Source organism: Delphinapterus leucas, chromosome 15 (genome assembly GCF_059928025.1).
Source record: "Delphinapterus leucas isolate spDelLeu-1000000601 "Yukka" chromosome 15, BTC_Dleu_Yukka2, whole genome shotgun sequence".
Lineage (NCBI taxonomy): Eukaryota > Metazoa > Chordata > Mammalia > Artiodactyla > Monodontidae > Delphinapterus > Delphinapterus leucas.
Genome location: NC_143143.1, coordinates 4,243,383 through 4,258,283, shown reverse-complemented (window position 1 = coordinate 4,258,283; position 14,901 = coordinate 4,243,383). Strand labels below are relative to the sequence as shown.

The 14,901-nt window shown below is 42.4% G+C and overlaps 1 protein-coding gene across 5 annotated transcripts in view; it reads left to right on the top strand.

Annotated features, from left to right (window-relative positions):
• RBAK (RB associated KRAB zinc finger) overlaps nt 1-14,901 on the top strand; it is a 46,647-nt gene that overhangs the window by 9,894 nt on the left and 21,852 nt on the right. For 2 of the 5 annotated variants that reach the window (XM_089895605.1, XM_089895603.1), the window contains exons 2-5: nt 2,007-2,133; nt 2,403-2,498; nt 6,136-6,199; nt 12,228-12,288. In XM_089895605.1, the coding sequence (XP_089751731.1) occupies nt 2,007-2,133; nt 2,403-2,498; nt 6,136-6,199; nt 12,228-12,288 (348 nt within the window). Of the gene's footprint in view, nt 1-2,006; nt 2,134-2,402; nt 2,499-6,135; nt 11,205-12,227; nt 13,586-14,901 lie in introns of those variants that run through there. The other 3 variants (XM_022565474.3, XM_089895602.1, XM_089895604.1) reach the window with 2 other exon arrangements.

The window sequence follows — 14,901 nt, the reverse complement described above, 5'->3', positions numbered from 1 at the left end:
GATTTTTTGATGATGGTCATTCTGACCGGTGTGAGGTGATACCTCATTGTAGTTTTGACTTGCATTTCTCTAGTAACTAGCGATGTTGAGCATGTTTTCATGTGTTCTTCCACCCATTTTTTGATTGGGTTGTTTGTTTTTTTGATATTGAGCTGCATGAGCTGCTTTTAATCCCTTGTCAGCTGCTTCATTTGCAAATATTTTCTCCCATTCTGAGGGTTGTCTTTTCATCTTGTTTATGGTTTCCTTATATATATTCTAGATACCGATACGTGATTAGCAGATACGTGATTTGCGAATATTTTCTCCCATTCCGTGATCTCCCTTGTTCCTTGTCAACTGTGTCTTCTGATGCACGGAATCTGTGGGCACCACTGCATTTTGAACTGGTGGCAAGTCGGCAGACAAGGTTAAGTTGCTCAGGTGCTTTATGGTGAGAGTAGTCTTCTAAGAGTTGCTTTAGGGGAATCGTCCATGTCCAATGTGGAAACAGTTGGCTTTTTGTCCAGACGTGCCTGACATAGTCTTGGGTTGCACCTCCTTTCCTGGTGTCCTGTCAGGTTTATCCTTTGTCCCAGACAGCAGTTTTCCGTTTGGACAGTGAATGTGTGATCACCCTCATTGCAGGGGTCCCGCCTCCATCTCTGGCCCCCGAGCCCACGGCCAGGAGCTGTTGACACAGTCTGAGTGGATCTGGCTGCTCTGTGCAGTGAGAACAGGAAGCCTCTCAAGCTGCTTGGTTGATTGTGTGAGTCATTCCTCTGTCAACCAGTCACTCTACTGCTGCAGGAACCCTAGGCCCTCTTGATGGGCCTGGAGATTTTCCAGGGCTCTGGTGGCGAGCCTGCTGTCACTTTTGCTGCAGTCCCGCCTCTGCCCCTATGTGAGTGTGTTCCGTGGTCCTGGTTTCTCATCTGCCCTACTCGATAAATCAAGAATTTCCTCAGAAACATTCCTGCTGTTGGTAACTTCTGTGTTCCAGTGCTTTTATGAGAACACTACTTTTACATTTCTTTGAATTGGGGTTTTTGGGGTTTTGTCTTGTTTTTGAGGCAGGAAAGTATTGGGTTGGCCAAAATGTTTGTTTGGGTTTCCTGAACGAACATTTTGGCCAACCCAATACTTGCATATGTTCGTTTACTCTCTTGAATTAGAGGCAACTCTTCCTGTCCAAAAGCTGCCCTCGAGAAAGTGCCTTCTTGGTCTCTGCCCTGTGCCAACCTCTTAAATATTGGTGCTGCTGCAGGTTTTGCCATGGGTACTTTTTACACTGCGTCCTCTTCTTTCCCCTGAATCCTGCAGAACACCCAGCCGAGCCTGCAGAGCCTAGTCTGCCAACATAAAATTAAAATAGTTTACTTCTCTCGTGTTAGACCATGCTCCACCTTGTATGTGTCACTCTGATAATACCTCGGGCAGTCTTTCAAGCAACAGATTTTCATTGCTGCCACAATAAGATGTTTGAGATACCGCTTGAAGGAAGTACTAGAAAACTTAGCCAAGCAGATGGCTCCAGGTAGCTGGCTGTAAGAATGGAGGGGCCAGAGGATGAAAGAGGTGAACCAGGATGGCCCGAGTCCTGGGCCGCGCCAGCATGAGAAGGGAGGGGGAGGGGGCCCAGCCAGCAGAGGCTGCTGAAGAGAGCGACAAGGAGAGAGAAATGTCCCTGTTCACTTAGCCAGTGTCTCCTCGCCCGGCTGTAAGCTCTTTGAGTGAGAGCCGGAGCGGTGGTTCATTAACTTATGTCCCCAGAACTCAGATACTTCAGTTGCAAAATTGGAGCTCTTTTTTTTTTGGTTTGAGAGGTTTTTTGGCTGGTTCGTTTGTTTGACACATTAAGGAACCCAAAGGCAGTGTGTTTCTAATATGGCTTGTTTTCCTCCCACGATCTGTAACAACAATGAGGTTTTCAGGGTCCGTAGTTGACTTTCCCGGTGAGCTGGGTGAGCTCTTGTCCCCATAAGTCTTCTCCACGTCACCCAGTTCCCATCACGGTGCCATTGCAGGGGCCAGTGTCATTCACGGACGTGGCCGTGGACTTCACTCAGGAGGAGTGGCAGCAGCTGGACCCTGATGAGAAGACAACCTACAGGGATGTGATGCTGGAGAACTACAGCCATCTGGTCTCCGTGGGTGAGGAGAGCCTGCTTTCTGAGTTGCTTCTCTGCGGGGGCTTCCAGTTTAAGGATTTTATGCTTGACTTCGAAGAAATCAGTGATGAGACTGTTTAATTTTTTCTGGGCACCAGATAAAGTATTTGTTTATTTGCTTATCGATCAAAAGGTTCTGATTTTGATTAGGTGCAAAATAGACACTTTATTTTGTGGCCTCTGAGGCAGCACCTTCTACTCAGAGACCCAGAGCCGAGCAGCAGGTCCAAGTTGGCTCTTTCTCATCCACAGGGTACGACAGCACCAAACCGAACGTGATCCTCAAGTTGGAGCAGGGAGAGGAGCCTTGGGTAGCAGATGGCGAGTTCCCACGGCAGTTTCACCCAGGTGAGGTGGTGGAGTGTGAATTTGTAAATGGTCGCTCCGGTCCTCTGGAGTGACCACAGATGCCCTAAATCTCACCTCCTGGCACCAATAGCACTTGCCCTCCACCATGTATGTGCACGCTCCCTTTCTGATTTTGCACCGGCCTTACATTTTACAGGATTTCCGTGTCTTCTAGGACTGAGGGTGCATTCACTCCCTCTTCCTCTCATACTGTCCGTGACTAACCTCCCTATTATCACAGAATTCCTTTGTTTTCAGGCACTCAAAAGTCTGACAGAAAAGTTAACTGGAGACTTTCCTGGTCATTCTTTTTATCTTCCATTTTCTTTCCTTCCTTGCTGTGAAACGCCTCCGGCTTGTGTTCCACCCCAGTTTCACGCCCCCCTCTAGGCCCTCAGACACCCAGCGTGGTCCCCTCCCTACGCTTGTGGGTCGGCCCCTCCTCGCCGTGGGTGCACTGGTCACTGTCCCTGAAGCCCATCCTCGGTGACACAGCACGAGTTGGGCCGTCCTCTTTCCCAAGTGCTCCTTCCTGTCCCGTCTGTCTGCCCATCCCTGTGTCGGCAGCAGATGTTCAGGAACAGTTTATTTCATCGGTGAATTCCCATTCTTCTCTGGCCTCCTCAGGAGCCCCTAGGACCTGTCTTCCACTTCTTTAGTCTTCTTTGTATCCCATAAAAGCGTTCATCTAGCCTCAACTTTGAAGACTTTTTTATTTATGTTGCTCATCCAAATTGATACCCAACATCTGTAACCTGTAGCCTCTTTAACTCTTACCTGACAGAACAATAGCACAGGAAGGATCGTCCACTTCCTTCTTCCTTAGCACATCTGATGATAAACTGACCCTTCCAAACCACGAATTCTGTGCATCTTCCCCAAGTCCCTTAATTTATTACGTTGTACTTGTCTTTTCTGCCTTGTTCCTGTTTTTTGTCTTTTATGAAATGCCTTAAAATTTTTCTGCATATTCTCAGTTTATTTTGACATTGGTGTAAACAGTATTTTTTCATACGTACCTGGATTACAGTGAATCCTATTTGGAAATTGCAAAATCTGTTCATTTGAAACATACAGTTGATCTTATCACTAGGCTCAGAAGATAAGCCTATAACTATTCTGTTTCTTCTTAAGTAGAATTTAAGTTCTCCTCAATCCCCCACAGTGTGGTGCAATGTTACGTATCAAAATGAATGTCCTGTTTCCCCCAACTCTTGTCAAATGCCATTTAGTCTAGATTTCTAAATGTCTTCCATTCAAACTAAGCAGAGTTGTCCCTGCTTAGTTGTCCCTCTGCTCTCCCAGATGATACATCTTCTTTCCCTCTGTTCTCCCTTCTTTCCTTCCTTAGTTGTAGTTTGGAAAAAAAAAAAAAAACCCATAAAATTTACCATTTTAACCATTTTTAAGTGAACAGTTCAGTGGTGTTAACTGTATTCACATTGTTATCCAACAGAATCTCTAGAACTTTATCCTTTAAATTTGACCTTGAAAGTTCAGCTCCTGCTTGAAGTTTCCCTCATTTCTCACTCTTCATCCAGTCTTTCCCTTCTCTTCACGGCCCCTCCACGTAGCGGTTGTTAGCACAGGATTGTGCACTCTGATGTGTAATGGCAAGTGTTTGTCGCTTAAGCTCCTTTCTCGACCTGAATTATAACCCTACAAAAAGGAAGGGTCTTAGTACTCTGCTTTTCTGTGTAACATGTAGAAGATACTCAGTAGATTTTTCATTTGCTCACTGAGGAGCTTCTTTTGAGAGAGAATTTATTCTGAACTGTGGATTCTGAAAAAACAGCTGGGGGTTAGAGTCTAACCTGAAAGCACCCCATTTGATTCAGATTAGAAACTACTACTTTAATTTCTATTGGACAGATTAAAAAAAATAGCAAGTGTGGTCATACTTTTGACAAGCAGAGGTTTGAGTTAGGAAAGGAGAGCACAGCTGCATGAACTAGTTTAAAATTAGCTTTCAAATGGAATGTTCATAATCAAATACATGATATATAACTTTGTGTTAAGGCTATTTTAAAATTTAAGGGAAGGAGAGCTTCAAAAAGTTGGAAAGAGACTTTATAAATATTTTAAGGCTTCTCCTGAAACATAGCTAGGTTTTGAGTACATACCAGGCTGGAAGTCAGGTTGAGTGAACAAGAGCATGTGCAGACTTGTGGTTGGGCGTGAGCAGGGCAGTGCCCAGGCTTCCTGGAGCAGAAGGTGTTTTTGGAAGATGAGTGCAATGCTAGTTTGAATATATATTGTGAATCTAGGTAATGAAAATTTTACTGGTAAAGGATAACTTTTTTTTTCCTGCTGGTATTTGGGCACAGGGATGTTGTAGATTTCTGAGCCCAGAACTGTTAGTGTTGTGTTGAATGTGGATGAGAGCAACTAAACATAGTTCAGAAGATCCAAAAACATGTAAAGTACATGGAAATAAAAGTTGATATTGTAGGGGCTACTTTAGAAATCTGATATTGAAGATTTTACACCAAATGAAACCTGAGAGTATGGGAACTCTTGTTTGTATTCAGACTTAAGCTATAGTATTATGTCAGGAACATGACTGGTTTTGGTAAATTTAAGTCAGCAGATTGAAAGAAAATTCACAGAAAAACTTACTGAGCATTTGTTTTGTGTCACTGTTCTAAGCATTAACATGCGCTAACTAATGTATCAGTAGTCTTTGCCCAGCCCTATGTGTTAGGAGCTCTTGTCCACATTTCAGGTGAGCAAAACTGCATCAGTTAAGTAACTTGCCCAGGTCCCCCAGCCTATGACGCATTGGAGTTGGGCTCCCAGTGCTTGTAGCCACTGTGCACTGTGTTGTAGACAAGTCACTTAGTGTTAAAGGAGACCACAGGACTCTCCAGAGAGCTGATCTTACTGGAGAGATTGGTCTACTTAGGTTTCTTTCAGACATTTATGTGCCTGGGCCTCTCCTTATAGGTCAGTGTAAGTCAGGGCAAGGGAGTTGGAGCCCTGGTTGTGGGACTGTCTCTAAACATGAGGAAATTGGAGCATTTAGAATGTTTATTTGGATTTATGTGCAGAAGAGAAAGGCAAGGATTTTGGAAGGGTCTAGGTTAGTGAGCATGTTACCATGCTAATCTTGGTATGAAGTGATATTATATGGTTTAATATACATTGTGATCTGTTTCTCCCAAACATAATCCATACTTGAATATTTCCTAGGATTATACATCCAGTAATTGTTCTTGCTTTCCCACGAATCCCACTTGCTCTCAGTCCTCCCATTTCAGCCTCGATCTGGGACCCCTTCAGTGACTTTGTCCTCTGCTCATCATTTCTTGGGTTTATTTCACGTTCCCTACCAAAGTTTTGAACATATTTGTAAAGTAACAAAGGTACTTGTGTTCAGTGTGAATTTACTCTTTCTTCTACTGCTGAGTCCTATCCTGCTCTCATCCCTTCCCCATCCCTCCCCCACCCCCCATGTCTGTCTGTTTGTCTTATATGACAAATCAAGGGGGAAAGAGAATTATATACTGATAATTTTATTTGTGGAGATTGACCCTAAAGCCAGAGTCAAGCCCACAGTAGGCCCTTGAGTACTGCTCCCATTCTATAACTGGTATGTTCAGATTCACAAGGTTTGTTTAATTTTATTCCTTTTTAGAAGAAGTCTGGAAAGTTGATGACCTGATGGAGAGAGCCCAAGAAAATAAAGATGAATGTTCAAGGCAAGCTGTTTCTATCAACAGCAGAACCCTGACTGAGGAGAGAGAGGTTGCATTTGATAAAACTTATAACATGGAAATAAGCCTTGTTCCTTCAAACCTAATGTCTCATAATTGTGTCTCATGTGGAAAGACTTTGGGATCTACTTCAGAATTAATTATTAGTGATGGAAGCTATGCAAGAGAGAAACCTGATGAGTGTAGTGAATGTGGGAAAACATTTCATGGAGAGAAACTCTATGAATTTCATCAAAATGGGGAAGCCTTTTCTCAAAATGAAGAAAGTATTCAGAAAATTAGTATTTTGGAGAAACCCTTTGAATATAATGAATGCACAGAAGCCTTAGACAATGAAGCTGTTTTCATTACTCATAAGAGAGCTTATATGGGGGAGAAGCCCTATGATTGGAATGATTCTGGATCAGACTTCATCCAGATGTCAAGTTTTAATGTATACCAGAGATCACAGATGGAATTGAAGCCCTTTGAATGCAGTGAGTGTGGGAAATCCTTCTGTAAAAAGTCAAAATTCATTATACACCAGAGGGCTCACACAGGAGAGAAACCTTACGAATGTAACGTATGTGGGAAATCCTTCAGCCAAAAAGGAACCCTCACCGTACATCGGAGATCACACTTAGAGGAGAAGCCCTATAAATGCAATGAGTGTGGAAAAACCTTCTGTCAGAAGTTACACCTCACTCAACACCTGAGGACTCACTCAGGAGAGAAACCCTATGAATGTAATGAATGTGGGAAAACCTTCTGCCAAAAGACACATCTCACCTTACACCAGAGAAACCATTCAGGAGAGAGACCGTATCCATGTAACGAATGTGGCAAATCCTTCTCCCGCAAGTCAGCCCTCAGTGACCATCAGAGAACGCACACGGGAGAGAAACTTTATAAGTGTAATGAATGTGGGAAATCCTATTACCGAAAATCCACCCTTATTACACATCAGAGAACACACACAGGAGAGAAACCCTATCAGTGTAGTGAATGTGGGAAATTTTTTTCTCGGGTGTCATACCTCACTATCCATTACAGAAGTCATTTAGAAGAGAAGCCCTATGAATGCAATGAATGTGGCAAAACCTTCAATCTAAACTCAGCCTTCATTAGACATCGGAAAGTACACACAGATGAGAAACCCCACGAATGTAGTGAGTGTGGAAAGTTCTCATATCTCACCAACCATCACACAACTCACTTAGGAGAGAAGCCCTATGAATGTAGTGAATGTGGGAAAACCTTACTTGAAAATTCAGCCTTCGATGGGCACCAGTCACTTCCCAAAGGGGAAAAGTCCTATGAATGTAACATATGCGGGAAATTGTTCTCTGAGCTGTCATACTATACTATACATTATAGAAGTCATTCAGAAGAGAAGCCCTACGGATGTAACGAATGTGGGAAAACCTTCTCCCATAACTCATCCCTCTTTAGACATCAAAGAGTCCACACAGGAGAGAAACCCTATGAGTGTTATGAATGTGGGAAGTTCTTCTCTCAGAAGTCTTACCTCACTATACATCATAGAATTCATTCAGGAGAGAAGCCCTATGAATGTAGTAAGTGCGGGAAAGTTTTCTCTCGGATGTCAAACCTCACCGTACACTATAGAAGCCATTCAGGAGAGAAGCCCTATGAATGTAACGAATGTGGGAAAGTCTTTTCTCAGAAGTCATACCTCACTGTGCATTATAGAACTCATTCAGGAGAGAAGCCCTATGAATGTAACGAATGTGGGAAAAAGTTCCACCACAGGTCAGCCTTCAATAGCCATCAGAGAATTCACAGGAGAGAGAATATGAACGTACTTGACATGGGAATGCTCCTCTGAAGTCAGATCTCACTTTAGAAAACCCTCTGCACATAATGAGTATGGGAAGTCAGTTGGGAGTCAGATATCACTGAGAGTTCATGTTTCTGAATGAGGAAAAGCATTTAGATGTTAGATTTATTCTAATCTGAATTTTCATAGAGAAGAATCCCTAAAACTGCAACAAGAAGCAAAGCCTTCAGCAAGACCCTACAACTCATTGGACACTAGACAGTTTATACAAGAGTGAAACTCTATAAATATTTAATATTTATTTTGGATTCCAATTATATTCACATATCAGGGAATCATACCAAGGTGAAACCTGTCAAAGTGATGAATGTGGAAAATACATTGTCATGGAAATTGTTATACTAAAAGCCATATTTCTGATATAAAATCAGATGTTTTAAGGAATGATATCAGAAGCTATCAGCTCTGAATAAACCTTCATTGCAGAAAATGAAATTTTAAAATCTTCTGGAGTTGATTATGAGGATCGTAGCATTAAATATGTATATGGCGGTTTCTATCACGTTTCCAAAATGTGATTAATTCTATGCAACTCTGCAAGTTGGGATTTGAATAATTTGTGAAAAGGCAGTATTCTTATTTGAGTATTAAGATGGCAAAATATACTAATGTAGGACATATTGTTGGTGAGATGTTTGATAGGTATAGAATAGTTAAATACATAGTTTTCTGTTCTTTAGAGGCATTTACAAATGGTTTTTAATGAGTGCTTCATCAAGAGAGGAACCAGTGACTTTTGTAAAGTTTCCAACTGCATTTGAGCAAAAAAGACTTAAAAATACTATTTTCATAAACTATGCATAGATGATTTGGAATCTAGTCTGTTCAGTGAAGGATGGCTGTACTGCTCATGCTCTATAACATAGGCCCAGCTCTCCTACCACTCTTGTTTTTTAACCCATAGGTTTGAGTGTGCAGTATGCCACTATTTTGTAATTCAGAAGTTTTACCTGTGCTTTTATTTGATGTGAATACGGTGTCATTATTTTGTGCATTGTCTCTTAGTCCCAGTATTTTGGAACAAATTAATGCAGGCTTCTAGCAGACATTTTTTGTTGATTAACCTCAGTGTCCTCCCTCTCTTTACTTGCTGGAAGAGTTTAGGTATCTACTATTCACAAGACACGGAGGGTAAATCCTGAGTAAACTAAACCAGTCATGCTAATTTCATTATGATTACCAGTAACTCGTTTATAGTGGTCACATGACCAAATCCTAGGTTAGCAAAACAGACCATTTCTGGAAAAAAGGTAGAACAGTGATCAAATGGATCTTACTCCAGGAATGTGAGGGTATTTTAATAATAAAAAAAAACCAATCACTGTAATATATCACATTGAAGAAAAGTAGTCTAGTATGCAGGAAACGTGGTGAAATCAACATCCATTTGTGTTCTTAGCAAACTATGGATAGAAAGGAACTTCCTTTATTGGCTAAAGAGTATCTTATACTACAACAAACAGCATATCAAACGGTGAAATATTGAAAGTTTTCTCCCAAGATCAAAAAAAGAGACAAGGTTATCTGCTATGACTAATTTTATTCAGTATTGTGTAGAAGGACCTAGCCAGGAAAGTAAGGGAAGCAAAAGAATGAAAAGGCTTAAGGATTAGATGAAGTAAAACTTTTATTTGCAGATGACGTGCTTTTATACATAGGAAATTCTAGGGAATATTCAGATAATTAGAATTGAGTAAATTGAGCAGAATCCCCACATACAACGTCATTATGCAAAAATTGGTTTTTAATATACCAGCAACGAACACAGAAAATGAAAAGTTTTAAAACAATGTCACTTACAGTGATATCAGAAATCCTTAAGTGCCTGGGGGGAAAATTACCTAACACTGTATTTTCAAGAATTGTATCCAGGGGAAAAAAAAATTACAGAACAGTAAGAGGGATATATCCTGTTCATGGATTGCAAGACAATCTTAAAAAGATGTCAGTTTTCCCCAAATTAATTCATATATTCAATGCAATCTTAATCAAAATCCTAGCAAGTTTTTATAAGTGAAACTTCTCAGATTCATGTGAAAATTCAGAAGACCAATAATAGTCAAAGCTATCTTCTAGAATAGAACTAGAGAACTTATAGTGCCAGATATCAAGAACTGTTACAAAGCCATAAAAATTATGATAGCGTGGTAATGGCACAAAGATAAACAAATTGACCAGTGGAACAGAATAAAGATTCCAGAAACACCCAAATGTAATTCAGTCACCTGACTTTTGGTGAAGGTAATAATGCATTGTAATGTGGGAAAGGTTCTTTCCACTAAATGCTCTGTCATCATTTAAATTTCATAATTTAATAGAAAATAGAAAAATGAGATGGAGTGCAGTTTTAAGTATGAAATGTAAAATAATAAAGCTATAAGAAGACTATAACTTTACAGCAAGCAGTTTTCTTAAGACCCAAAAAGCACTGAATCATAAAATAAAACTTGTTAATTTGAGTATATTACATTAAAGAACTTCTGTTTCTCAAAAAGCCACCATTGAGAAAGTGAACAGGCAGACCACAGAGGGGAGAAGATATTTGCAACTCAAATACATGGCAGCAGAATCGAGTGTAGAAGAGGGCTTGGTAAACGTTTTTGGTGAGGGGCCAGATAGTATTAATATTTGGGGCTTTGGGCTTCCCTGATGGTGCAGTTGTTGAGAGTCCGCCTGCCGATGCAGGGGACACGGGTTCGTGCCCCGGTCCGGGTAGATCCCACATGCCGCGGAGCTGCTGGGCCCGTGAGCCATGGCCGCTGAGCCTGCGCGTCCGGAGCCTGTGCTCCGCAACGGGAGAGGCCACAACAGTGAGAGGCCTGCGTACCACCAAAAAAAAAAAAAATATATATATATATATATATATGTGGCTTTATGGGCTACACAGTTTCACTCACGATTACTCAACTTTGCTGTCGTAGTGTGAAAGCCATAAATAAGACAAAAACGAATGAACGTGGCTATATCCCAATAAGACTTTATTCACAGATACTGGTGGAGGACAGGATTTGGCCAGCAGGCCATAGTTGCTGACCCCTGATCTAAAATAGAAACACGTACAAATCTACAAGGAAAAAAAAAATGGGCAAAAGACTTGGACGTCCACTTCATAAAAGAGGCTATCCACATGGCCAGTAAACATATGAAAAGGTATGTTAATTTTATTAATAATCTTGGAAAAGGTGGATTTAAAACCCTGTGTGGCACTACTGCCACCCTCTGAAATGGTTAAAATGAAAAGCATGAAAAAGCAAGATTTGGCAAGAATGTAACAGGAACTTGCCTACACTCCTGGTGGTATTGCCCATTGATAGAACCATTTTGGAAAGCTGGCACTTAGAGCAAACCTGTGTTAGTACCCTTTTAACAAACCCAAACCTAGCAGACGCATGAATGTGTCCACTGTGCATGTATATGTCCACCAAGGGACATGTCCTAGAATTTTCATGACCTAAAACTTCAAAAAACAACTCTGAAGGCACCTATGCAGTAGAACTTTGAACGTCAGTGGTGTGTTTCCGCCACAGAACACTCTAAGGCAAGGAGAATGAATGGGCAGTAAGCACAGGCAATAGCAGCTCAATTTCACAAAGAATGTTAAATGAAGGAATCTAGACACAAAAGCAAACAGGTAAAGTATAAGAACAGGTAAAACTTGGCTATGCAGTTAGAAATCAGGATAGCGGTTAGCCTTGGCCAGGGCTGACAAGGAGCATTCATCTGGTGCTGGTAATAATTGGTTTCTAAATCTAGGTGCTGAATATCTGAGTGTTCTGCACACTCAAACTTTGTGTGTTTTTCTGCATGTATATTACACTTACATAAAATGTTAACAATCACAAGTGTCTACCATTTTTGTCGCTCAGCACTCTTGCCATATTTTTCTAGATGTATATGAGTATGCTGCATAACAGGAATTAACTGGTAGATTTTGCATAATTTTTGTGCAGGAAATACTCTTAGTTTTAATGGCAACTACTAAGATTTCCTACACTGACCGTAAAGCTTAGTATAAAGTATATTTTCAGTAAATATTTGAAAAGGTGACAGGGCCATTACATATGTTGTCATCCTACCGTTCTGTATATATAAATGCATCTGGCACATATAAATAGGTCTGGACTGCCTCTTCAATAAAGAACTGATGTGTGTAAACCTTTCATATTTTCTCAGGCGAATTGTTTTTTACATTCCTGAATTTGGGATGCATCTTAACCATCACACTGTCACAGAGGTGAGCTTTCTTTGAGGTTAAGTATAACGGTGAGTTGGATTTGATAAAAAAAATTTTAAGTTTTCAAGTTATCCTTTCAGCAAATTTAAAATAGGCAGTTAACAGCACAAATGTTAGTGAGTGAAGGATATAGTTAAGACCTTGCAGTATAAAATGTAAGAGCACTCAGCACGGGGAATGGGGGGTGCTGGCTGGGTTTATGGCACAACAGTGAGGAATTATGACATTTGATGGTGGGGACTATGTACTTAGTTGTTTTCTTAATATATATTTTAAATTTCATTTATTTTTATTTTTGGCTGTGTTGGGTCTTCGTTGCTGCGTGCAGGCTTTCTCTAGTTGCAGTGAGCGGGGGCTACTCTTCGTTGCGGTGCACAGGCTTCTCATTGCTGTGGCTTCTCTTGTTGCGGAGCACAGGCTCTAGGCGCACGGGCTTCAGTAGTTGTGGCACGTGGGCTCAGTAGTTGGGGCTTGTGGGCTCTAGAGCGCAGACTCAATAGTTGTGGCACACGGGCTTAGTTACTTCGCGGCATGTGGGATCTTCCCTGACCAGGGCTCGAGTCTGTGTCTCCTGCGTTGGCAGGTGGATTCTCAACCACTGCGCCACCAGGGAAGTCCCCCACCTAATCCCTGTAAAGAGGGGAAACGTGGCAATGACAGCGTCACAGTGTTCCCCAAATTAAGTTGTATGAAGGCCACAAAGAGAAAAGTAACCCTCCCCAGTCGCCACAGTGGTAATTATAACAAAAAAAATAAATTTTCTTTCACATTAAGGAAATCAACCCCCTTGTAGTTCCTGCCGGATTGGTGAACTGCCATTGAATGCTGACTTGTGAGCAAAGGGTATGGAGTGGAAACAGTGTCAGGAATCCTCCGAGGGAAGAAGGGACGGCTGTGCTCAGTGGAGGAAGATGTGGAGTCGGGACAGTGAAGAAACTGGTGCAAATAGCATGGCATCTGCCGAGCGCACCTTCACAAATGTTCTCTCCACACGTTAGCCCAGGGGAATCTGCCTGACTGATTGATCAGTGGGAGGGGAAAGCCAGCACTGAACCCCCAATCCTGTGGGGGGAGTAGATGAAACAAATATAGGGTGTTGAGACCTGTGTCAGAAGAAGTTTGATATTTTAGTGATGATTTTAAAGAAGCGGAGTCCTTTTGTAGCACGGTGTCGGGGAGGGGTTGACAGGCTCAGGTGGTCCATCCCTGCTTGGTTGTGTTCCTGCTGAGGCAGCTGTGTCCTCCACAAACTCACACTGAGAAGCGGGGCTAGGACTGGCCTTTCCTCCAGTCAAAAGTGCAGGAACTCCCAGGAGAAAGTGAGTTCTGGCAAAAAAAAAAAAAAAAAAAAAAAACCCTGAGGACTTCAGCCACAGAAGAAAGACAAACAGAACCACCTGTGCTAAATAAATACCCTCAAAGAAAAAAGTGTATTGGTAAAGCGATGTGGAGGTAAACAGTTCAAAAGAAGGGAAATACTTAGTATCAACAATAAAAATTCAATATATTAGATGAGCCAGTGGTTAATGAGTGGGAGACACTGTGTAGCAAAGAGCTTTTGCAGAAGGCTTTAGAGAGAGTAAAGAAAATGTGATGTGAAAAGGTGAGAAGTAGAGATTTCAGCAAGACACCCACAAATGAAGGGGAGGAGCTACATGGAGGGAGGGGAGTGACCATTTTATGTAAGTGAAAAACCCAATATGATGTCAAATTAAAAGAACAGTTGGAGCTCCAAACAGGAAAGATACTGAGATATCCATGTCATTAAAGTGAAATTTAAGAATATCAAAGATAAATTTTTGAAGGCTTCTCTAAAGAGGCAGTCACCCTAAAGATAACAAGCAGATGCCTTGTCTTCCATGTTTAGCCATGATGGAGTAACAGGAAACAGATTTACTCTCCTGACTACATAACTGAAAAATTGGACAAAATAGATGAAACCATGGCTCTCTGACACTGGACATCAGGCAGGACAGTGATCCCTGAGAGAAGAGAAACAAAGTGGCCCCGAGGCCACAGTGCAGGGAAGAGAACCCGAAGCAGAGCTGGGTGGCCTCCCCCCGAGTTGAGAATTCAGGAAGGCTGAGGAGCTAGAAGTCAGGGCAGTGTGAACAGGAGAGAGCTGCGCAGGGCTCTGGGATCCTAACACTGGAGAACCCCAAAACTCCAAACACAAGGGCGTTGGGGGCTCCATTCTGGGGCAGGACTGCTCAACAAATAGAGGTGTGGCTCTGGTTTAGGGGCGTGGCCTGCTGTGATAGGGCGTGGCTTTGTCCTGGGGGGCAGGGCCTTTGTAGAGTGGTGGGGTGGGCGTAACAGTGGACAGGACGTGGCTCGGGCCAGGGGTGCGGTCAGCAGTGGAGCTTGGCTTGGGCTCAAAAAGGTGCAGCTGCCACTCCTCAGGCGAGAACTGTTTGGATCTATGAGTCCTTGGGGGGCCAGAGGCCAGTGACCGGAGGACACGGCAGGCCTGTGGGCAGGCCTACGGGCAGGTGAAGAGTGACAGACCTGTGTGTGAGGCACCGGGCACGTGGAAGGGGGAGGGGATAGAGAGGGGAGTACAGGGGCGAGGGTGGGGATGGAGGGGACAAAGGGCGGGGCCCCTGACCACCC